We start from the raw sequence: 24,916 nt of genomic DNA, 5'->3' as shown, positions 1-24,916 counted from the left end.
AGCAACTAGAAATGAGTGTGCCCCACATCAAATTTTTGGATGCCCAATTTCCAGAGCAACTTCTTCACAACCCCAACTTCTGTTCAACCCTACTCCTGTGGCTAGTCAAGATCGTACTCTCAAACCAGGCCCGACAGCCGCTCCATCCATGTCATTGTATAGTATTGTAGAGGGGGCCATGACAATAAAAGCTTTTAGTCCTCCTCCTGGGTGAGCCCCTTCTGAGTTTGGGCCCCAAAGCAGCCGCTTCCTCTGCTTCCCCTATAGCTACGCCCCTGCTGAGATCAGTATTTACATGCTTTACTGACAGCTGATTAAAGGGACTGTATGGTGAAACCCCATTTTCCGATACCCTGTTAGGCCACACGGTCAGGTTTCTGCATGCAGTTTTGGAAGCCAAAGCCTGGAGTGAATTCAATGTCCTATATACTTTTTCCCCCTTTATGATCCACTACAGATTTTGGCTTCCAAAACTGCGCCAGGAAACCTGACCGTGTGTCTGTACGCTTAAAGACTTCTGAATAACAAATGAGTGATCTCCAGTTCAGGACCTTCATTCATTATTCAAAATGAAGAGTAGTTTCATAAAATATTTCAGGGAGGATCTGGCATGCCCATACCTTACAGTTTTCACTGTGTACTGCTTCATTTCCCTTTGGAAACTGAACATTTGCAGACAGTTTCCACTCAAGTTTACAAATGGTGGGGAAGGGTGGGGGGCCCAGCAGCATCCAGTCATTAGCTGCAGGTGATGTAAAACCGGATGTTTACAGCAAGAAAACCCAGCAGGACATCGCAGGCTGGGAGAAGAAGGAGTGGGGAGCCATTTGCTGAGAGGCAGGTAAAAGCTTCCCTTTATAGGTCCAGTCAAGTGTGGACTTTGCCAAAATCCCCCTATTCTTGCACAACCCCTTTAAGGGAAAAAGGCATTCACACAAGTATACAGTGCCACGCAAAAGTTTGGACAACTCTGGTCAAAATTAAATTAAGCAAGTTGAAGATAAAATGATCTCCTAAAAAAGTATGGAAACCCTAGGAAATTTGAGCGCTCAGATAACTTTGACCGAAGTTTCAGACCTTAAATAGCCACAACTTACGATCATCAGATTGCAATTTACCGTATATAGGGTAATGGAATTTTCTCCATTCTAATAATAGCTATATTACAGTTCAGTGCTGCCACCTGCCAACCTGAATTGTAATATACAAGTAATGAGCCTGGAAGCCTAGTACAGGCTCAGGCTCATGACTGCATTAAAACGCCTTCCCCGATCTCCATCGGGGGAGACGGTCCAGCCCGTGAAGTGTGAGCTTAAAGGTTTCCGGCTTCTCAGAGTCACATTTGACCACAGCATCTGAGAGGTTAAATGTCTGCAATCGGCATTACCACCGGTTGCGTACATTAGCTGTGGGTGTCTGCTGTATGAAACAGCAGGCACCCGCTTGCTATGGTGCTCTCTCCGCTTCGGAGCGGGCACCATCTTCAAAGACCTGACATCTGCCGTACATGTTAATGGTGGATGCTGTAAATAAAAGAGGATGTGAAAAATGCTGCCTTAAAACATGCTACTTGTCCCAAATAAACAAGGCCTCAAACAACTACATAATCTTAAAAGAGAATAGAATATTAACATTAAAATAGTGGACAACCCCTTTGAGGGGGTTAAGAAGCGTAATCAAACATAGCACTACACTGACGCAGTTTATTTGTGTATCTGCTTTCTGTCTCCATGTGCCATAGACCTACAGGCACAGAGCACATTAGTCTTTGCAGTGCATAGTGAGGATCCACCTGTGGCTCTTGTTTCCACACTGGATGTAAATGTGTGTCACGCTACTTCTCCTAATTAAAGAAGATCATTAAACAAGTTTTATGGCCTCTGTCAGGTGGGTAACATTACAGATAGTTACTGTTATTGGTATACAGTAGCAGCATGCAGTGTGATCTTCTATCTCCATATAGCCTGAAAAAAAATGTAGGTCATGAGATGCAGCCCTCAGAATTCTGTCATGTAGAGCATCTACCTTTGTACTATGAAACATTCTTTACAAAACTTTTCAAACCCCATAAAAGACTCAATGTATCCCTAGGATTCTGATGCAATAAAAGACACAGGAATTCTAACTCACTGCCTGGATCTGGCAAATTTCTTAGCTTTTTTTCTTAAATTTTTTTTTTCAGTTAATACAGCTTTCAACAAGATTTCAGTTTAAATTGATAACATGTTGAGTAACTGTCCTTATCTTTTTACATTAGCATCTGTCATGGAGGGCGATATATTAGGCAGCAAGTGAACTAACAAGTCTTTCAAGTTCAGTGTTAAGGATATATTAGACAGACAGATTTTCTGCCCGATAATCTCTAACGAGTGTTCGTAGAAAGTACCACCGGTGCACTAAGGATAAGGTTATGGTTCACACCTGGTTACTGATCTGTATGGGAAATTAAGGCTAGCCTGTCTTTTCTGATCCAATATAAGGGCTACTGTAATACAGCCTACATAGGTGGTGGTCTGGTGAATCACATTTTTTTTTTGTGGACAGCTAGGTTCATGTGTGTCACTTACTGGTGGAAAAGGATAGAGGGTGTGCCATGGGAAGCAGGCCATGTAATGCTCAGGGCAACGTTCTGCTGAGACCCTTGAGTTTTGGCATTCAAGTAGATGCTTCGTTGACATGTACCACCTACCTAAACATTGAACAGACCAAGTACACTGCTTGATGGCAAAAATATTCCCTAAGTTCCATAGCCTCTTTCAGCAGGATAATGTGCCCTGCCACACTGCAATTGTTCCGGAATTTTTGAGGTACATGAAAGAGTTCAGGTTGTTAAAGGGGTTGTCTGGGTTCAGAGCTGAACCCGGATATATACCTTTTTTCTCCCAGGCAGCCCCCCTGATATGAGCATCTGAGCATTTTATGCTCCAATGCTCTCCCCTGCCCTGCGCTGTATCACGTAGGGCAAGGGCTGTTTGTTTATATTTTTCACACTGCTAGGCGGAGGCTTCTGCCTAGCAGTGTTGCTGGGGACATCACTGGCACTAATGGGTGGGCTTTAGCGCTGTCCTGGCCATTTTACACGTTAGGGCAGCGCTAAAGCCTGTCCATTAGTGCCTCTGACTTCACTAGGCTCACTGTGAGGCAGAAGCATCCACCTAGCTTTACCCATGGATAGCCTGGTACATCACCATATCTCCACAAAAAGCCTTTGCCCTGTGCAAAACAGCACAGGACAGAGGTGAGCATGAAATGCTCTGATGCTCATGTCAGGGGGGCTGCCTGGGTGAAAATGGGGATATGTCCGCTCTGAACCCGGACAACCCCTTTATCTTTGCCTCCAAAATCTCAATTCAAGAAACTGTGGAATGTACAAATAAAAAAATTCAAGTCTAACCCATGGAGGCCCTAACCCATGGAGGCCCAGTCTTGCAATTTAGGATGTAGGTTTTACATTTTATGGCTGACTGATTTGTGTGTATATGTATCTTCTTTTAAAAAAAAAATCTACAGGTTTCCCTTGGAGAAAGACTGCAGTTTAACCCAGCTCTACTGCCAGACAGCTCTGGGTTTAACAACTGATGACCTACCCATAGGGTAGGTCATCAATATCAGATTGGTGGGGTTCCGACACCCCACACTACTGTGGATCAGCTGTTTGGGAGAAACGGCCACCAGAGCAACACAGATCCGTCCATTGCATAGTGGACAGAACTGTTTGCTGTAGCACTGTTCCCAATCACTTCAGTGGGAGCAGCATTACAGTCACCATGTCCCGCCAATCTGATACTGATGACATAGTAGGTCATCTATTGATAAATCCTGGAGAACCCCTTTAATCTTTGGAAAGAAGCATCTTTAATATACAAAGTAATAGTTATATATTAGTAATTTTCTAATATATACAGTATCTAATGCCTGAATTCCTTTCTTTATGAGTAGGAGTGATAAGGGTATAGAAGAGAGCAGTTGCTGGGAAATTACATTTTCAATTGCTCCTCTCCACGGCACCTGTTTGCTGTGAATAAAGACTGCAGGTGCCTCAAACATCCTGGCATCATACCAGGAGTTGTCCAGATGCCGCTATAATTCCAGAGATGTCCCCTGGACCGTGGTTCTACTTTTATCAAGCAGAACGCAAATAATGTTATACACATATGTGTACCTTACACAGCCCTGCATTGTCTGATGTGACAATTCCTTTCTCAGGAGGGCTGAAACATGAGACTGATGTCACAATCCTCTGTCTGCCCCCTTTATTCACCAGACTGTGTTATATTTTGCATCAGCACTGTCGGTAGAGGCAGTTCACATACTTGTCATGTGGAGAGGCAGTAATCTAAAGCCATGGCACTATCTACCAAAAAACATTTAGGCTGGATATAACTATTCCATCCACTGATATGTTCAGAAACATCACCTCCTGACTACAGGGTTGCTATAAACTTTTGGTACAAAGACAACTGTTGTATTTATAGGTGGATCATGCAGCTGCTATGGGGTCCATATAAAGAGCAGACCAGCCCTGGATGGTCCCCTCCTTTTTGCTATTGGGTGGCAAGAACCTGTGCAGGACTCCACCTTTTACAGAAACTGCACTATTAGCAAACAATGGGGTGAGGATCTGACTCAACGGTCATACAAATGTGTTTCATCTATGCTATTGTGTTGAAAGGGTATTTAACATACATAATTAAGCAGAGATTAGTTCTGTCTCCTTGAATTATTAAATTACCTTCTATATTCTTTGCAATGATATTCCTTGTAATGTCGTGGGTTAGGGATAGTTATATAACATATACAAAGCCCCCATTGTTCTGAGAAGGCTGCATTCCTAAGTGATTGTCTTAGAGACACTGCACACTGGACATCCTAAGAAGGAGGCGCTGAAAGGTATAAACCTTGTGCATAAGGACAAATAAGTGGAACCCTGCCAAGAACATTATCCAGGTAGGATGTTGTAGGTCACTATCTATTTCTTGGGGTGTCGGCCAAGTGCAACGACATGGCGACAGGAGCTCCCACCCCCTCATATTGTATTGTGCATACCAGGTGATTATTATTTTTTTTGTACGTGATTTTTCTGTTTTACCTTATATTTATTCACACTTAGTAACTATTTTTATCACTTAACCTGCTTAAGCCTGTTTATTCTCAAATCATCAAATTCACATTAAAACACTATTAAAGAGGACCTTTCACCTGTAAAAAAAATGTGAACTAAGTATGCTGACATGGAGAGCGGCGCCCGGGGATCTCACTGCACTTACTATTATCCCCGGGCGCCGCTCCGTTCTCCCGTTATGCCCTCCGGTATCTTCGCTCTGTAAGTTATAGTAAGCGGTGTCTACCCTTGTCCTGTGGGCGTCTCCTTCTCCTAGCCTGCAGTGCTGGCCAATCGCAGCGCACAGCTCACAGCCTGGGAGGTTTTTTTCTCCCAGGCTGTGAGCTGTGCGCTGCGATTGGCCAGCACTGCAGGCTAGGAGAAGGAGACGCCCACAGGACAAGGGCAGACACCGCCTACTATAACTTAGTGACCGGAGATACCGGAGGGCATAGCGGGAGAACGGAGCGGTGCCCAGGGATAATAGTAAGTGCAGTGAGATCCCCCGGCGCCGCTCTACATGTCAGCATACTTAGTTAACATTGTTTTTACAGGCGAAAGGTCCTCTTTAAACTTTCTCTCTGAGCCACTATACATGTGGTATATTCAACTATGAATTTATATCGAATGTCCGTGATTCGCCTCTTAATAACGTATCCTTAGGATAGGTCATCAATTTCAGATCAGCGGAAGTCAGAATCCTGCAACACTTACCAATCCGCTGTTTTCACAAGATCTGGCACAGAAAAAGGCATCCGGATTACACAGATCCATACACTGTGTAGTGGCCATGAGTGCTTGCTGCAGCAGTGCTCCTACCATGCATCGGTTCTGGTGCCGGAATTTAGAAAAATAACTGATCAGCGGGAGTGCCAGAAGTTGGAACATCGCCAATCTGATATTAATGACCTATCCTGAGGATAGGTCTTGATTAAGTACTAAAAAAAAACATTTAGGTATAGATTATATTTGATGAAATTTTAATAAGTTAGTTTTGTATGGGTGCTTTCACACATGTTTTTTTCTGGCATTTTCTATGTACTTTAGCATTTTTTGTCAAGATTTTTACCCTGGCAATTTTGGCAGAAATTCATTATTCCCCTTATGCCTGTATTTGGTGTAAAAAAAAAAGTTGCATATCCACAGTATTTGCAACTTTTCAATACTATTGTGACTCTTCTAGTTGCAATTTGCATTTAGACCACCCTCGCAGAAACTGGCGTAAATAATGACTGAAATTTACGACTGCTCCGAGCTGCTGTAGATTTCATTCCGGCACACAGAGTGCCAAAGAAGCCATGTAATTTATGATGAGGCTTGCACCTTGTCATGGCTCCTATGGCAGCACAGGCACCATCAAGACTGGCGAAGCAGATGTTGATCTTGAGAAATCAGGGCCACTGTGTGCAAACAAAATGCCATAAAAAGCATAAAAGGCCAAAAAACAACAACTTGTAAAAACGTGTGTAAGAACCCTAATTAATCACTATAAGAAAAAATAATAATGAGGCTTTTCTTTTTGTGCCTGGCAGCAAAATGGTCAATACTGACTCTAAAGATTGCATTTATGGCTATGCTATGCTTTTTTTGGCAAAAATACTTAGCATGGGCTATGGGGTAAAATATATATAGCCTTATTAAAGTACAATACATACAGATGCTTGAATGTTTATAGAGCAGATGTTGTTTCCAACACTAAAGCTAATTTTGTCTGTTTTTGCACAAAACATAAGCGGTCAATTTTCAAGGCAATCTGGAAATAACTGCATTATTAACCCCATATCTACTGTGGGAATACACATTTCCCTAATGCAAAAATTGTAGGAATGATTTTATCCTGTGGTGGATTATCATGTTGGGTGATGATCACATGCTCAGCAGAGCAGGGTGGTTCCAGTTATGTAAAAGTGTCCCATAAGGAGACATTTCTTAAAATGTATTCCTATAACTTTTTGTATCTGAACATTCGTAAATGTGTTCAAAGTGCTTCTGCTTTAATAATCACAGAGCAAGACACCCACAGATTCTGTAACCATAGCTACCACACCATAAAAATCATGGACATTTTCTTATTTTCCTCCTTCTTCTGCTTCCTTGGGGCTTCCCTTTGATGTATTTACAGTATCATTAGAATTCAGCTTGAACTCTTTAATCTAAAATCATGCTATAAATATGGCAGCAAACGACACCCAAGCATCTTTGTTAATAGTTAAGTGGGCAATAAAATAAAGTAATGTTATCTTAATAATGAGTGTGTTCTATAGAGCGTCCTCCACTGCACAGACAGAACCGTTCCTGCATACTGCCACTTAGGAACTTATTAAGCCCCACAGCCTTCTATTCGGGAAGAATACACACAATGGATTGTGCGGATTTGTTTCCATTGTTTGGATTTTAGACCCTTTACTGGAAATCTGATTTCAAAGGTTTTTCTTAAACACACAGGGTTTCCTGATATATGTGTGGGTATGCAAATAGTAAGGTAATAAAAAACTGTGTAAGTGCTGTAGGACGGAGCAGGAAGTCCACCGTCATGCAAGATGATTTATTATATCGTTGTGCAATGTAAAAAGCTTAAATAAAAAAAAGAAATTTGAAGCTTCACTCCTATGTTCCAAAAAGCTGATTTTATTTGGAGTAGGTAATTAAATTCTGCGGCTGGTGTACTCATTTTGTGAGAGCGTGTAAACAGTCTGGGTTTCCCAGGTGCTCACATAGAATAGACGATGTTGTGTTTATAGACAGCTGGTCATTCAGAATGTGAAATGGAACAGTAAAAGTGGCTGAGAGGAGCAGCAATGAAGAAGCCAACTACCCCTGACAACCAAATAAATCAACAGATGCAAAGAATGTATTGATAAAGCATTATATATACAGTCAGGGCAGCCTGGCCAAATTTTCCGGTGGGCTGTTGCTCAAGGGGCCGCCCGAGCCCTCCTTACGGCTGCTGGTCAGGTATGTAAAGATCTGATTTATGTACCTGGCCAGCGGTAGCAGGTACCTTCCTGAATTCAACAATCACCATCCTCAGGACGAGGGTGGCAGTATTTTGTGCTGCACTGTAGTACTTGGTTCTGCTGGGGCGGTATTTTGTGCTGCACTATGGTATTGCTAGCCCTGCCCACTTCTGTTGTTCCTCCCTACTTGTGTTGGCCTTGCCTGATTGTGTTGTCCTGCCTTCTGTCAATTTGGGCCTGCCTACAATATGGGACCACTTTTAGGTTTTTCCAGTGTCTCTTCAAGTTCCCGGTCCGCCCCTGTAATACAATAGCTATTAAAGGGATTGTTTACCTTTCGTGAGTGCTTCTTGAGGCCCCCTCAGCTTTGATAATCATATTACCTGATTCCCTGCTGGGTTCTGGCTTCATCATTCCGACTCTGTAGGTCCCAGGTCCCCTTGTCTCAAACCAGATGTTGATGTTGTAACGTCACCTATGCAGCCAATGACTGGCTGCAGCAGTCACATGTAACCCATGCGGCACGTGACCCACAGACATGCCACATGAGTGACACTTGACTGCTGTGGCTAGTCATTGTCTGCAGCAGTCAAAATGCATGCTGATGCAGGGAGACCTAGGACCCGCAGAGCTGGCAGGACAGAGATCTTCAGACACTTTCACTTTTTCACATTTTGTGATGTTGCGGCCTGTTACTACAATAAAAAAAGTTCACGTTTTTCCATTAGTCTGCATTCAGTACCCCATGATGAGATGAAAACAGAATGTTCAAAATCTATGCTATTTTTTTTAAAAGGAAAAAAAAAAATCTTACATTGAAATAAGTATTCAGACCCTTTCCTCAGTACTTAGCTGAAGCACCTCTGGCAGCAATTACAGCCTCCAGTCTTCTTGGGTATGCAGCCACAATACTTGCACCTGGATTTAGGGATTTTCTGCCATTCTTATCTTTCCAAGCCCTGTCAGGTTGGATTTGGACCATTGGTGGACAGCCATTTTCAGGTCTCTCTAGAGATGTTCGATTGGGTACAAGTCAGGGATCTGGCTGGAGCACTCAAGGACATTCACAGAGTTATCCCTAAGCCACTCCTCTGTTGTGGCTTAGTCATTGTCTTGTCGGAAGGTAGACTTTTAACCCAGACTGAGGTCCGGAGCACTCTGAATCAATTTTTTTTCAAATATCTCAGTATTTTGCTACATTCAGCTTTCCTCGACCCTGACCAGACTCCCTGTCCTAGCCGCTAAAAGACACTACAACAGCATGACTGTTTGTTTGAATCTACTTTCTCACAGTCTGAGAGTCCTTTAGGTGCTTTTTTGTAAACTCCAGGTCAGCTTTCAAGTGTCTTTTACTGGGGACAGGCTTCTTTCTGGTCACTCGACCATAAAACCCAGATTGGTGGAGTGTTGGTTACCTCTCTTACCAAGGACCTTTTCCCACACTTACTTAGTTTGGTGGGGAGGCCAGCTGTATTCCTGGTTGTTCCAAACTTCTTCCATTCAAAAATTATGGAAACCACTGTGCTCTTGGGAAGTTTCAGTGCAGCAGAATTTTTTTTATACCCTTCTGCAGATCTGTACTTCCACACAGTCCTGTCTTGAAACTCAACAGACACTTCTTTCTTCCACATGGCTTAGTTTGTGCTCTGATATGCATTGTCAGCTGTGAGAACTTATATTGATAGGGATGTTTCTTTCCAAATCACATCTAATCAACTGAATTTACCACAGGTAGGAACATCTCAAAGATGATCAAGAGAAATGGCAGGCCCCCAGAGTTCATTTCAAGTGTCATGGCAAGGAGTCTGAATACTTATGTCCATGTGACATTTTATTTTTTTATCACAATTTGTATGTGTGCTGTTGTATTAGAACATCTTTATGCAAAGATACTCAAAGTAGTGCATTATCCATTCAGATGGCGCTTGCTACATCTCTATATATGCAAACACATATAAGTGTATGTATTCAGATGTATGTGTTTTCTGTAAGGAATCTATAGCTCTAGTATATTATATAACCACATATAAAAACACAACACTACACACCGCAGTCTTAACACTGAGCGTATGCAGGGTCAATACATGAAATGTATAATACAATACAATAAAATGGCCTCTGCCTCCAACAGAACAAAGTTTACAGGGTCATAATTACTACTAATATTCACAGCCTAGGTATGGCTCCTCTGAAACTAGTTATCAAATTCGACTGGGCATCATAAAGCATAAAACAATTACAAGTGGCATAGCTGGCATTTCACCAAGAGTGCACATAAGAAAACTTTAGACAATGTTTAATAAGTAAGCACAAAACAAACTTCTCCACAGCTTCACTGACTCCATTAACTCTCAAGATTACCATTGGTAAATAGAGTGAGGGACGATTAAAGAAAAACATCTATATCCACATTTGGAGCCTAAAGAAATTCGAAAACCCTGCCTGGAATTGAAAGTCACCTGACCGCCCAGCAAACCACGTGGGACGCCACAACAGGTCCTGGAAGGTCAAAGCGGAAAGACCTCTACAGCGAAAAGCCAGGAACGTGGGGAACTCCACATACAGACCCAACTCACAGGTCCTTGCAGCTCACAACAAGAGCATTGCACTGGAGAATCTTGGTGCACAAGCGGCCTGACATCAGGAGCGGTAAAGTACTCAAATCATAGTACAAACTTGACTACGATATAAATTGTGGAAGTACCATTGATATCAATTGCGTTATATACAATCACTGTACAAGCTGTGGATAAGCACTACAATTGTCTTTGGACTAAAACAGTTGGGAAGTCCTATCAACAGTCACGGCCACAAGGGCCCTCAGGGACTCAGTGCCATTGCATTTTAGCCATTTCCAAGTGATTTTAGTTTCTCTAAGAGCTTAATACACGTGTTATTTTAATGTATTGATTTGTATTGTTTTATGCAACATGTTGTCACTATTTTGAGCGTACATATATATAAAAATGTCTGATATAATCCAACTTGAATATATATTTTTGCCTAATATTGAGTGACGCCCAATTTTATTCAATGCTTGGTATACGTGTCTGTTTATCAGAACATAATTGTTGTGCAATTTAAAAGCAACATTTTGTGTCTCTATTTCTATGTTACATTCAAAATTGACATAAATACTTCAATATTATGTATATGTGAATGTATTACATACATTGGGGGAGATTATTTATACTGTCAAACTGTGAATTTCGTGCGCCAGGGGTTTACAGAATCGGCATGAGACAATTAAGTGATGTCATTTTAGGCATGGTAGACAACTGATTTGCTCCATCCAAAAATATTCAATATTTTGTAGAAATAATTTAATTGGTTAAAAGGGTTATCAGATATATAGTTCATGGGAATCTCTTTGCAGCAAAGCTAGAACCAGCCCTGTACCTCACATGGATCCATAGATCTCCCAATTTATTCCTCTAATTGCTCTGCTAGTTTTGTATCAAACTGGAAGCTCAGGGGATGTGCCCTTTCTGAGGGGGTGTGTCCTTTCTGCCAGAGCTCTCTCCCTATCCCAGCCCAGGAGGCAGTTGAGCATGTGCGTTCACTTCAGTGAGGCGGACATAGAAATACTGTATGAAAAAGAACAAAAAGTAGGTAGCGCTATACAGATACATTTTATTGAATAACTCAGTAGGTATGCAAAATATTTAATTATTTGCAATTACAAAGGTATTCAGATCCAGGTGCGGGTTTAAAAGCTGCAGAATATATTTCCTGAGGCAACATCTTTAATTTATAGTCTAACGTTTAAAGAGTCATTGTTTTTTCCCTTTTTTTTCCCCATAGATGAACAATACAAGTGAATATATAAAATAAAACAATTGTTGTAATATATCTCATCAGAGAAGGATGCTTTCTTCTTCTCTTATCAGGCTCCCCTGCCCCTCTTCTTTTCACTAACTGATGAAATGCATCTTCAGTGGGGATAGGCTGCCTACTAACTGAAGGTTTAGATGACATAGAGGTGTATGGAGAGAGGAGCACCGCTGTATATTGCCCCCCATTACTGCTGCTGCTACTGAGGTTGTACTACAGTTATGAAGCAGGATCCCCTATTTCTTCATGTGTAGTGTATGGGAAGACATGATCCCAACCATTCTGTACTCATCAACTCAAAAAAATGAGTTACAGATTGCAGAGGCAAAACTGCTAAAAAAAACAGATACAAGTCATATAATGGTCAGAAATACTGTCATTCTTTACAAGACTATTGGAATAATACACTTACCCAGTCCTAGACAGGATACACGAAGTCCGGATTTCCCCAGATTTCTAGAAAGCAAGAGAGAACATTGCTGTCAATTAAAAGGGTAATGTTTTCTTTTGGATAAATAGAAAAATTAATCAATCTAAGAGGAATCAAATAATTCTACCCCTAAAGAATATAGTAGCCTTCATTTAGTACAATCATACCACAGACGCAGCACCTGTAACTACCACTAGGTCTATTTTCTATTTTCTCGATTATACATTGGTCTATTAAGAAGGTTTTTCCCATTTCTCTTAATTATGAGTAGCATGAATCTTGGGGTTTTCTCTCTGCACAAGAACAGCGACATTAGAGAAAAAAGGAGGAAAAGGCCTAAAGTTCATGCTATCATTTCTCCAAGAAATGGGAAGGTTGGTACTGTATATAAACTTTAGCACCTCCTGTCCATCAGGCTGGGGACCAGCGTAGTTGTCATTGCTGTTTCACAAGCAAGAAGGAGAAGCACCTCAACACCAAATTTGGCAATGCAAGATGCAGTTTGGAGAAAGTTTGTTTGGTACACCATGTACTTACAACTTCTGTTATTTTAGTTCATAAATTAAAAGTAAGTCTAAGAGAAATATTCTTTCCAGGCCACTGATTGACAGTTTTGTTTTTCAACTGAATTAGTAGCCGGAGGAGAAAGTCAGGAGCTCATGAATATTTAGGACTCCTCGGCATGTGCTGAAGCTGTTCAATACAAGATATTAGCAAAACGGCTAAGTCAATTAACTGTTAGACGTCAGCCGCCATACATGTACGGCAGAAGTTGTCACTTTAAATATGGCGCCCCATTCATGAGCGCTGAGGGTGCCATAGCCACCAGGTTTCTGCTGTTTTAAACAGCAGAGATACAGGGCTAATGTCTGAAATCGGCAATAACTCAGATTGCAGAAATGTAACCCCTCAGATGTCATGTCAAGTATGACCACGGCATCTGAGTGCTGAAAACCCAGAAGCGGTAGCTTCCGGTTTACGAATGGCTCCCTCTCGCGGTGATTGAGGTATGCCATTCCTTTCGCTATGATACGCTGGGTGTCTCTGAAGAAGCCCAGTTTATCAGAGCTATAGGCTAACAGCATATGGAGCTTACAATGCAGTGCTAATACACTGCAATGTAATCTTAAAACAATCTGAAGATCACATATTCTAACCCCCAAAAGGGGTAAAAAAAAACAAACATAAAAATATACAAATTAAAATTAGCCCCCTACTTTCCCCAGAATAAAAATAAACAATAAAAAAATATATATTATAGGCAAAACTGGTGACAGATTTCCTTTAAAGAGATTCTCCGGGAATTAATTAAAATGGCCGTCATCAACCTGTTCTAGAATGTGGGGAGGACTGGTTGTCTCTACTGGCGCAGCTGCCCATGGGGGTGAGGGGCGGGACACTACTACATACTACACTCTAGCACTTGCATATACTATTACATATTGGTGAGTTTTGTTGTCAGGCTGCTCAGACATGATGGCATATCATAGGCAGAATCACAGAGAACTACTTTAACTGCTGTTCCTCTAGCACAGTGATCTCCAACCTGTGGTTTACCATCTATTGTGAAACTACAACTCCCAGTATGCCAACTGTAGTTTGCAGCTGCAGGAGAGCCAAAGGTTGGAGACCTCTGCTATAGCACATGGCAAGAGGAATACAAATAACCATGTTTCAATTTTCTTTATTGGATACAGGCCATGCTTACTAAACTATATGTATCCATTAGAATGCCATAGCTCCTCTTTTGTGACCATACCATTGGCTGCTTTGTGCTTGTCTAGTGCATATTTTGAATTGACTATACAGGTAGTGCTTTTGACAGAAAAAAATATTTGCAGAATATGATTATTTTTTTATCTTCTGTTTCAACTTTCCCTTGTGAGATGAATATTAATGTACTTGTATGCATAATAAGAAAAAGAAGCATTACTCAGGATTAAAGGACTGAATTTTTACAAGAAAGGTGTGGCTATCTTTTCTTTTGAGGTACCTACCCTACATGGCAGTATGCCTACTTTGTAACATCCTTCAACCCGTAGAGGACCCTCACCGTACATGTACGGCGCTGGTGGATGTGACTTAAGGACCTGCGCCATACATGTACGGCAGGCTGATCGGGCGGGTGCAGGAGCTGACAGCCGGGCCCCTGCTGCATACGCTGGCACTGGTGAAAACACAGATGCCAGCGTATTAACCCCTTGTATGCCGTTGTCAAACTGACCGTGGCATACAGAGGGTTTACAGAGGGTATGAGTGCACTCCGCATCTCTATCGGGTCCCTGCTCTGCAGTTGGAGTTTCTACTCTAGGGGTGCATCAGGGGGTCTTAAAATGTGACATGGCAACTTAAAATTATCACAGTGAAATCTGCCCTTTAAAAACCACATGGCGCTTCTTTCCTTCTGCGTCCTGCCGTGCACCCGTACAGCAGTTTACGATCACAAATGGGGTGTTTCAGTGAACTACAAAATCAGGGTAATAAATATTGAGTTTTGTTTGGCTGTTAACCCTTGCTTTGTTACCGTAAATTTTTTTTTATTAAAATGGAAAATCTGCCAAAAAAGTAAAATTCTGCAATGTCATCAACATTTTCCTTTAATTCTTGTGAAACACCTAAAGGGTTAACAAAGTTTGTAAAAATCAGTTTTGAATACCTTGAGGGGTGTAGTTTCGAAAATGGGGTCATTTATTGGTGGTTTCTACTATGTAAGCCCTAGAAAGTGACTTCAGATGTGAACTGGTCCTTAAAAAGTGTGTTTTGGAAATTTTCAGAAAAATTTTAAGATTTGCTTCTAAACTTCTAAGCCTTCTAATGTCCACAAAAAATAAAATGGCATTCACAAAATGATCCAAACATAAAGTAGACATATGGGAAATGTAAAGTAATAACTGTTATATGAGGTATTACTATCTGTTTTAAAAGCAGAGAAATTGAAATTTGGAAAGTTGCAATTTTTTTTCTATAGGGCCATTTCTTGTCCGTATTTATTTTCCTTCATCATTTTACCTATTCGCTTTCACTTTTTCACTTATTTACACATACAGGAAGCAGACACAGCAAGAATTTCTGTCTAAAGGGTATATTATCTGGGTTTATTCAAACAAACCCCAGGAGATCATATGGTGACATTTCTTTTCCCTTCTTCCCATGACAACTCTTACTCTCTCGTTTTACTACTAAAGGGGACCCGGCAGACTACAAGTTGACCTACAGTTTTTTATTTTTCTATATTTTATTTTACAAACCGCTTTCCTTAACCTGCATTTACGATATATCTTTGTATGTATCTTCCATCCACAGACAACTAATTTTGTGTGTATTGCTTTTTATGTGGATTGCTCCAATGTTGCTATTTTCGTACATACAATTGTTTACTGATACAACGCATGACACATAGGACACCACAAGCCCCAAATGGGGATCTGAAAATGTATTAAATATATTCTACCTTAGTAGTGCTCGCTTGTATTCTTTGTTCCACTTAATATGTTATTGACGTAGTAGTTTGAGCTTTAAAGGCCATCCTATATGTTGTGATAATATCACAGACAGATGTTGTACAACTTTTGTTTTCTGCAATGTTCTGATATTTACATGTATTTTTGTATCTGTCTAAACTGAAACGTCACAAGTACACAACAAGTTGCCTTTCATATGAAAACCAACAAAAAATCAACACAATACTTCAAACAAAACTGTAGGAGTGCCTAAGTGTATTTTATTTCGATTGTTTCACAGGGTTGGGACCCCACAACTAGAGTACCCGAGCAATAGGACACGAGTGCCACATTCTACCTTAAATACTAATGGGACGGTGGCCATTTTGTTTCTCTTGATGATTGCTCCCCAGACAAAACAAGCTATTATAAATAATGAAAGTTATTTGAGAATAGATTTATTATAAAGTAATATTTAAGTATTTTTATTTTCTTAATTCCCGGAGAACCCCTTTAATTGTTACTTTAATACCTAAAACACAGTTCTGATCAATATGGACATCAGAAGTCCAAGTTCATCACTAGTGTCGTTATTATTCAAAGTCACAGAGCACCTTCACCAGTAAAAAACGTAACCTTTAATGGTATTTGTTAACAAATTTAACAAATACCATTAAAGGGTATGTTTTATACTAGTGAAGGTACTTTAATACCTAGCCTGATTCAGAGCAATGCCAACTGTGATCTAATGAGATGTAATCTGAGGGGTGTTGTTAAAAAATTTGGATCCCACCCCTGGACAACAGGTTCCCTACTCAACGGTGGACACGCATCATCACGACACATGTTTACATATACAGTCATGTGAAAAAATTAGGACACCCTTTGAAAGCATGTGGTTTTTTGTAACATTTTTAATAAAAGGTTATTTCATCTCCGTTTCAACAATACAGAGAGATTAAAGTAATCCAACTAAACAAAGAAAACTGAAGAAAAGTCTTTTCAAGATCTTCTGTAAATGTCATTCTACAAAAATGCCTATTCTAACTGAGGAAAAAGATAGGACACCCTCACATGTATTCCCTCTTAAATTGGCTCAGATCTCACACAGGTATATCACACCAGGTGCACATAATTAGTAGATCGTTACTCTGCATGTTGAATGAGGCTTGCCCTATTTAAACCTCAGACATTTAGTTTGGTGTGCTCCTGACTGTTGAAGTGAGAGTGAGCACCATGGTGAGAGCAAAAGAGCTGTCAGAGGACTTCAGAAAAAAGATTGTAGCAGCCTATGAGTCTGGGAAGGGATTTAAAAAGATCTATCTCCCACTGTCCGGAAGATAGTCTACAAGTGGAGGGCTTTCAAAACAACTGCCAACATGCCCAGGACTGGTCGCCCCAGCAAGTTCACCCCAAGAGCAGACCGCAAGATGCTAAAAGAGGTCTCCAAAAACCCTAAAGTGTCATCTCGAGAACTACAGCAGGCTCTGGCTACTGTTGATGTAGAAGTACATGCCTCTACAATCAGAAAGAGACTGTACAAGTTTAACTTGCATGGGAGGTGTGCAAGGAGGAAACCTTTGCTTTCCAAGAGAAACATCGAGGCCAGACTGACATTTGCCAGAGATAAAGTTGACAAAGACCAGGACTTCTGGAATAATGTTCTTTGGACAGATGAGTCCAAAATTGAATTATTTGGACACAACAGCAGAGGACATGTTTGGCGTAAACCAAACACAGCATTCCAAGAAAAGAACCTCATACCAACTGTGAAGCATGGAGGTGGAAGTGTCATGGTTTGGGGCTGCTTTGCTGCAGCAGGACCTGGTCAGCTCACCATCATAGAATCCACGATGAATTCTACTGTGTATCAGAAGGTGCTTGAAGAACATGTGAGACCATCAGTTAGAAAATTAAAGCTGAAGCGGAACTGGACCATGCAACATGACAATGACCCAAAACATACTAGTAAATCAACCAAAGATTGGCTGAAAAAGAAGAAATGGAGAGTCCTGGAATGGCCAAGTCAAAGTCCAGATTTGAATCCCATTGAGATGCTGTGGGGTGACTTGAAAAGGGCTGTACGTGCAAGAAACCCCTCAAACATCTCACAGCTGAAAAAGTTCTGCATTGAGGAGTGGGGTAAAATTTCCTCAGACCGATGTCGAAGACTGGTAGATGGCTACAAGAACCGTCTCACTGCAGTTATTTCAGCCAAAGGAGGTAACACTCGCTATTAGGGGCAAGGGTGTCCTATCTTTTTCCTCAGTTAGAATAGGCATTTTTGTAGAATGACATTTACAGAAGATCTTGAAAAGACTTTTCTTCAGTTTTCTTTGTTTAGTTGGATTACTTTAATCTCTCTGTATTGTTGAAACGGAGATGAAATAACCTTTTATTAAAAATGTTACAAAAAACCACATGCTTTCAAAGGGTGTCCTAATTTTTTCACATGACTGTACATACACCATATATATATGCAACACACATGCACATAAATACACCATATACATGGTGCACATACATGAATACACCACATATACACTACACACACATACCACACAACTAAGGAGCTAAACTATCAGTGGCGCGTGAAGCAATGAAAGCGAACATCTCCAGCGGCCCTGCTGCCGCCAGAGCACCGGATCGGGACTCAGCCGATAACATGGTTCTCCGATCCAGTTGTAATTTTAACTACCGGATCTGGAGAACTAGAGGGAACTGGCTGAATCCCATGCCTGGTATTGTCACAAGGGTACCAGGAATGAGAGATACTGGATGGTAGAGACAGAAGGGGGAGGCGGGTTGCATCCTTTTTAACGCTACATGGCAAGTGATTATGCCTTCAATGGCTTGGTCTTATCCTCACTGATGACATCATCAGGGAGGCTGTCAGTGATATTGGTTGGTACTGATTCTACAGAATCAATTTGTCCAATCAGCAGGGCTGTTAGAATCAATTTGTCCAATCAGCAGGGATTATTTATTTGCATAAATAGATTCTACAGAATCATTCTGCTCATCTCTAGATGGTAGGCTCCTTATAGGGCACCAGTGCATGTGCTGACATCATAGAGCTGATGATGCCCTAGTGAGGCAATGCCAGGGACATTGCCTGATGTGTTCCTTTAAAAGAGATCCTGTATAATACTTTATAAAAAAACATTAAAAGTTCCAGTGCCCAAAGATCCAGTACATCACACCATGCATGCAAGCATCCCTGCTGAGGCCAGTAATTGGTTGCAGTTGTCACGTGAATGCTGTGCATGATGTCAGCACTGAAACGATATTAGTGATTTATTTATTATATTGTCTACTTTTAGCCACTGTTGTGAAAATCCTAGACAACCACCTTTAAATGCAAATATACTTATTCTGTAGTTGATCCTAAATAATTAAGAATTATAAAGCAACTTGCAAGGATCATTACCTTCAGTAACAGTAAATTATAACACTAGAGGCTAAAAAGTGACCTCTTTAGAGAACTACAATAACATGACAGAACTCCAGTAATAACCACCCCCAACACAATGGAAATAGATTTGCATGTCATTTCAGTATGACTTGTGATGGCCGATCAATGCCGAATAATTTTCAGTTCTGTTAGGAACGAGAGCAGAATACATTGAGATACTAGAGAGCAAGGAAACCCTATTGTGGATTGTAAATTGTTCCACTTTGTTGGAAGGAATAATAGGACTTGACAGAGAGGTTATGTTAGATAAGTCAGAGTACCAGGGGTATTGACTGATGTTTTTCCTATGAGATAATGAAGTAATAGAGGAAAACCTAAATTAAATCTGAGTAGCTTGAAGCTACTGAAGAATCCCGCAACCCTGTTCTTTTTCGTTTTAAATTAATTTCTATCCCAATTCATATCGCTCTGTCCTGACAGAATAAAAGAAGATATGTTGTAGGGCAATGACATATGAGTATTCCAGAGGCAGACTCTTGGGAAGGCTTCCAGTCTCCATCATCCTAGTCTGTGGCAGAACATTGCATTTAGATTAGCATGCTCTAGCTTAAGGTTCTTGCCAGACATTTATGTTTGTAGCTGCAGGTTTAAAAATTACAATGCTCAAAGCAAGATGACTGGCTTGCAATTTTTAGATAATTTGCTCTTAGCAGCATACAGAAGTATTTGAACACCCTGCGATTTTGCAAGTTCTCCCACTTAGAAGTCATGGAGAGGTCTGAAATTCACATTGTAGGTGCATTCCCACTCTGAGAGACAGAATAAATAAAAAAAATTCAGGAAATAACATTGTATGATTTTTAAAGAATTTATTTGTCTTGCACTGCTGAACATAGGTGTTTGAACACCTGAGAAACAGCAAGAATTCTGGCTCTCAAAGACCTGTTACTGTGTCTTTAAAAAGTCCACCTCTACTCCACTCAATCTAACTTAGTAGCACCTGTCTGAGCTCTTTAAAGACACCTGTCCACCCCACAGTCAGTCAGATGCCAACTACTACCATAGGCAAGACCAAAGAGCTGTCAAAAGACACCAGAGACAAAATTGTGGACCTCCACAAGGCTGGAAAGGGCTACGGGGCAATTGCCAAGCAGCTTGGTGAAAATAGATCAACTGTTGGAGCAATTGTTAGAAAATGGAAGAGGCTAAAGACGACTGTCAGTCTCCTTCGGACTGGGGCTCCATGCAAGATCTCACCTCGTGGGGTATCACTAATGATAAGAAAGGTGAGGAATTAGCCCAAAACTACAAGGGAGAAGTTGGTCAATGACATGAAGAGAGCTGAGACCACAGTTTCAAAGGTCACTGTCGGTAGAACACTACACTGTCATAGTTTCAAATCATGCATTGCATGGAAGGTTCCCCTGCTCAAGTTATCACATGTTCAGGCCGGTCTGAAGTTTGCCAATGACCATCTGGATGATCCAGAGAAGGCATGGGAGAAAGTCATGTGGTCAGATGAGACCAAAGTAGAAATTGTTGGTCTAAACTTCACTCGTCGTGTTTGGAGGAAAAAGAAGGATGAGTAGCATCCCAAGAACACCATTCCTACTGTGAAGCATGGGGGTGGTAACATCATGCTTTGGGGGTGCTTTTCTGCGAAGGGGACAGGACGACTGCACTGTATTAAGGAGAGGATGAATGGGGCCATTTATTGTGAGATTTTGAGCAACAACCTCCTTCCTTCCGTCAGATCATTGAAGATGGGTCGTGGCTTGGTCTTCCAACTTGACAACAACCCGAAGCATACAGCCAGGATAACCAAGGAGTGGCTCTGTAAGAAGCATATCAATGTTCTGGAGTGGCCTAAATCCAATAGAACATCTTTGGAGGGAGCTGAAACTCTGTGTTGCTCAGCGACAGCCCCGAAACCTGACAGATCTAGAGGAGATCTGTGTGGAGGAATGGGCCAAAATCCCTGTTGCAGTGTGTGCAAACCTGGTCAAGAACTATAGGAAACATTTGACCTCTGCAATTGCAAAGGCTTCTGTACCAAATATTAACACTGATTTTCTCCGGTGTTGAAATACTTATGTTCAGCAGTGCAAGACAAATACATTCTTTAAAAATTATACAATGTGATTTACTTTTTTTATTTTTTTATTCTGTCTCTCAGCGTGGGAATGCACCTACAATGTGAATCTCAGACCTCTCCATGATTTCTAAGTGGGAGAACTTGCAAAATCGCAGGGTGTTCAAATATTTCTGTTCCTCACTGTATGTTCAGCATGTTGTCCCAAAGCATCAACCACATCCCTTGTTCTCCAGTTAACTATTTAACCGACTACAGAGTTACTGTTGCAGATATACAGCAATGACAGAAATATAAAATTAATTTATTAATTATTATATTTTTTTTTATACTTATCATGTATTGGTTTGTGTTTTATAAATTGAATATGGGTTGTGGTTGGTTATTTAACAGGTAATGTATGATTTTGTACTTTCACGCGTGGTTCACTGCACTGCATGACATACATTTTAACAGTCCTGATTAATCATGATGCATGACACTATTGTTGCAGTATGAATAAATAAAATGATGTACTGAAATTGCAGGTGATCACACAGGATTTTTCATCGATCTGGGAGAGAATAGGAAATAGGTGCCACTGTGGAACGCTTGGGGGCGGATTTAAGTATGATTATCACGCTGCACATCTCATGACTTGGGATAGAGTGCAAGATGTATTCCAGGGTGAAACGCATGTGGGCGGACCCGGATATGATAAATTTTAGTGGGACTGGCTATCTCCGATACTGTCAATATAGATAGAAGGGCTTTGTCGGTTTCTACATGTATACACATGGATATATTGCCCGGATGTACTAATAAACATTATGAGAACGGGTGAGGATGATTTTGTGGCCACAAGTGTATAGGCTTGGGTGGTATGTGTGTTCCAGGATGGAATGCAACATGTCACTTCCGGTTGTGTACTTCCGGGTGGTGGATGCCACACTGAGGAAATCGCCATGGGAGAGTGTAATGAGGTGAGCCTAATCAGGTGTTTGAAATTATTGGGTGCAGATAAGTATATATATGTGGAGACTGGCTGAGTATTATTATTCACCCCCTGATGAAGCAATGAGCGAAACGCGTCACCCCCTGATGAAGCATTGAGCGAAAAGCGCGTCGGAGCGCAGGACACGTGTCTGGTATGATGCTATAATATTGTTGTACTATGATTGATGTGGCTGCTATAGGGACATGTTATGAGTATATCTTTACTTGCACAAGCACTTTACTATATAAAACTATGTGCATTGTTCCTGTATACATGCTGTCTACTAAGAATGGAATACCTTTATAAGTGTTGACCCATGTGACTAGCTGGGGCATTTTGCCCCATGTTTTCCATGACCACCTGAGATTGTTATTTTTTATGTGTGTTTTTAAAATCATCTGTTAAATTTGGAGTACCGCACACAGTTATTGCTGGTGCCAGCAAGGACTTACTGGTCGTAATCAAATAATAGAAAATTGCAGCACACAGTATTTTTCTTTGCCGTAAAGTTATTTTTATGCTGGCTTCCTGTAGTAGATGGCGCTGGTATCCAGCTCCATCTACTACAGGAAACCAGCCACAGATTATAGACCGATGAAGAAGGCCCTGACAGGCCGAAACATCCGGTCGCCACATTGATTTGACTGTCCTATACATCTTGTAATTGCACTGGATCATGATGATCATATAATGAAATACAATTAAAACATAACTTTACGGCAAAGAAAAATACTATGTGCTGCAATTTACTATTATTTGTTTTTAAAATCATGTGATAATAAAGATTTATTCATTTGTATATCTTCGGTTGTTGCTATTCTTTGGTGTTATATTTTGGGGCATGTACCGGAGCACATGTTTTTTGGCCCTTATGTGCGAGGTGTACAGTCTTCTCTGAAGAATATACAGTATTAGAAGGTTATGTAAAGGGCATCTATAAGCAGACTTTTACCTATGAAACTGGCTGACCTGTTGCATGTGCGTTTGGCAGCTGAAGGCATCTGTGTTGGTCCCATGTTCATGTGTCCGCATTGCTGAGAAAAATGATAGTTTAATATATGCAAATGAGCCCCTAGGAGCAATAGAGGCTTTGCCATTACTCCTAGAGGCTCTGCTTTCTCTGCAACTACCAAGCCCTCTCCACTTTGATTGACAAGGCGAGGCATGATGATGTTTTCACTGCCTGGTCCTGTCAATCAAAGTTCAGAGGGCGTGGGAGTTTCAGAGAGAGCAGAGCCTCTAGGGCTAAACGCAACACCCCCATTGCTCCTAGGGCCTCATTTGCATATATTAAAATATTTTTCTCAGCCATGCAGGAAGATATGAACAAGGAGTCAACACAGTTGCTTCAGCTACCTAGTGCACATGCAACACGTTAGCCAGTTTCATAGGTACAAATCTGCTGACAGATTAAGGCCACAGGGCTTCATAGGAACTTTGCTATGGCAAGCCTTGGAGCCTTCAGAATGTTGTTCGGTCACAACAAATGACTGCTCAGATTGATACCATATTCGGAATTGACCAAGGCATCTGAGAGGTTAAAAGTCTGTGATTGTAGTTGTCTTCAATCATGAACTCTGCTGTAGAAAACCTGCTGGCTGTGGTGCCAGCTCAGCTCCTGAGTAGGCACCATTTTTAAAGTCCCAATATCCACTATATACTGTATGTATGGCGGATGTTGAGAGGGTGATGTAAGGACCTACACTTTTTTCTCTGAATAATGTAGTGTAATAGGCACATCTGTAACAATTTTCAAATGGGGAAGTTTTCTTTATGCATTGAAGATGCATATAGAACTGTGTCCATGAAAACTGATTTGTGAAAGCTGGGGGTCTGATGACTCGGACCTCTAGCAGTCCTGAAAAATAGGGATCCCAAGCGCCCTTTCTGAATGGACTAGTGCACATGTTGGTTTACCACTCCTTTCACTACTATGGGACTGACATAGACGGGACTCCATTAGTTCCACAGAATGGAATGGAGCATCATGCACTCTGCACTCCATTCCAATGGGGGGGGGGGGGGGGGGGGGGAACTTAGAGGCCTCTGTTCTTGGGATCATAGAAGGTCTCAGCTGTTGGTCCCAGCAATTCAAAATTTATAACCTATCTCAGGGCCGGCACCAGCACCCGTCATACCCTGGCAAGTGTCGGGGCCCACTGTTCCTGATGGGGCCCACTCTGGTATCACACAGTATATCACAGACTCTCTTCCCCCCTCCTCTGGTGCCACGGGTGTAGGCTGATGCTCGGGCTCCTCATTATCGTTCTCCCAGCAGATTTCATGGCGTCCATCTTCCACCTGTCTGATGAAATTATGCAGGGCCAGGTTAGGCCCCACCTTTTGCACGCATCATATGCACTGAGGGCGTATTTACTTCCTGTCACAGCCAATACACATAAAGTAGGGAAGTCCTAAGTCGCCTTCTCTGCCCTTGTCAAAGACAGCGGGAAATGCTGTGCGCATCTCATTACGTATGACGTTGCCTCTGGACGAGTTCTACATGTACACTACAGACCAAAAGTTTGGACACACCTTCTCATTCAAAGAGTTTTCTTTATTTTCATGACTATGAAAATTGTAGATTCACACTGAAGGCATCAAAACTATGAATTAACACACGTGGAATTATATACATAACAAAAAAGTGTGAAACTGAAAATATGTCATA

General features: G+C 41.3%; 1 protein-coding gene across 2 annotated transcripts in view; it reads right to left on the bottom strand.

The window, feature by feature from the left end:
• Nucleotides 1-24,916, bottom strand: part of KCNAB1 (potassium voltage-gated channel subfamily A regulatory beta subunit 1) — a 368,816-nt gene that overhangs the window by 77,159 nt on the left and 266,741 nt on the right. For both annotated transcript variants that reach the window (XM_044291952.1, XM_044291953.1), the window contains exon 2: nucleotides 12,305-12,348. In XM_044291952.1, the coding sequence (XP_044147887.1) occupies nucleotides 12,305-12,348 (44 nt within the window). The remainder of the gene's footprint in view (nucleotides 1-12,304; nucleotides 12,349-24,916) is intronic.

Source organism: Bufo gargarizans, chromosome 4 (genome assembly GCF_014858855.1).
Source record: "Bufo gargarizans isolate SCDJY-AF-19 chromosome 4, ASM1485885v1, whole genome shotgun sequence".
NCBI classification, from domain to species: Eukaryota; Metazoa; Chordata; class Amphibia; order Anura; family Bufonidae; genus Bufo; species Bufo gargarizans.
This window is presented reverse-complemented; position numbering and strand designations above follow the sequence as displayed.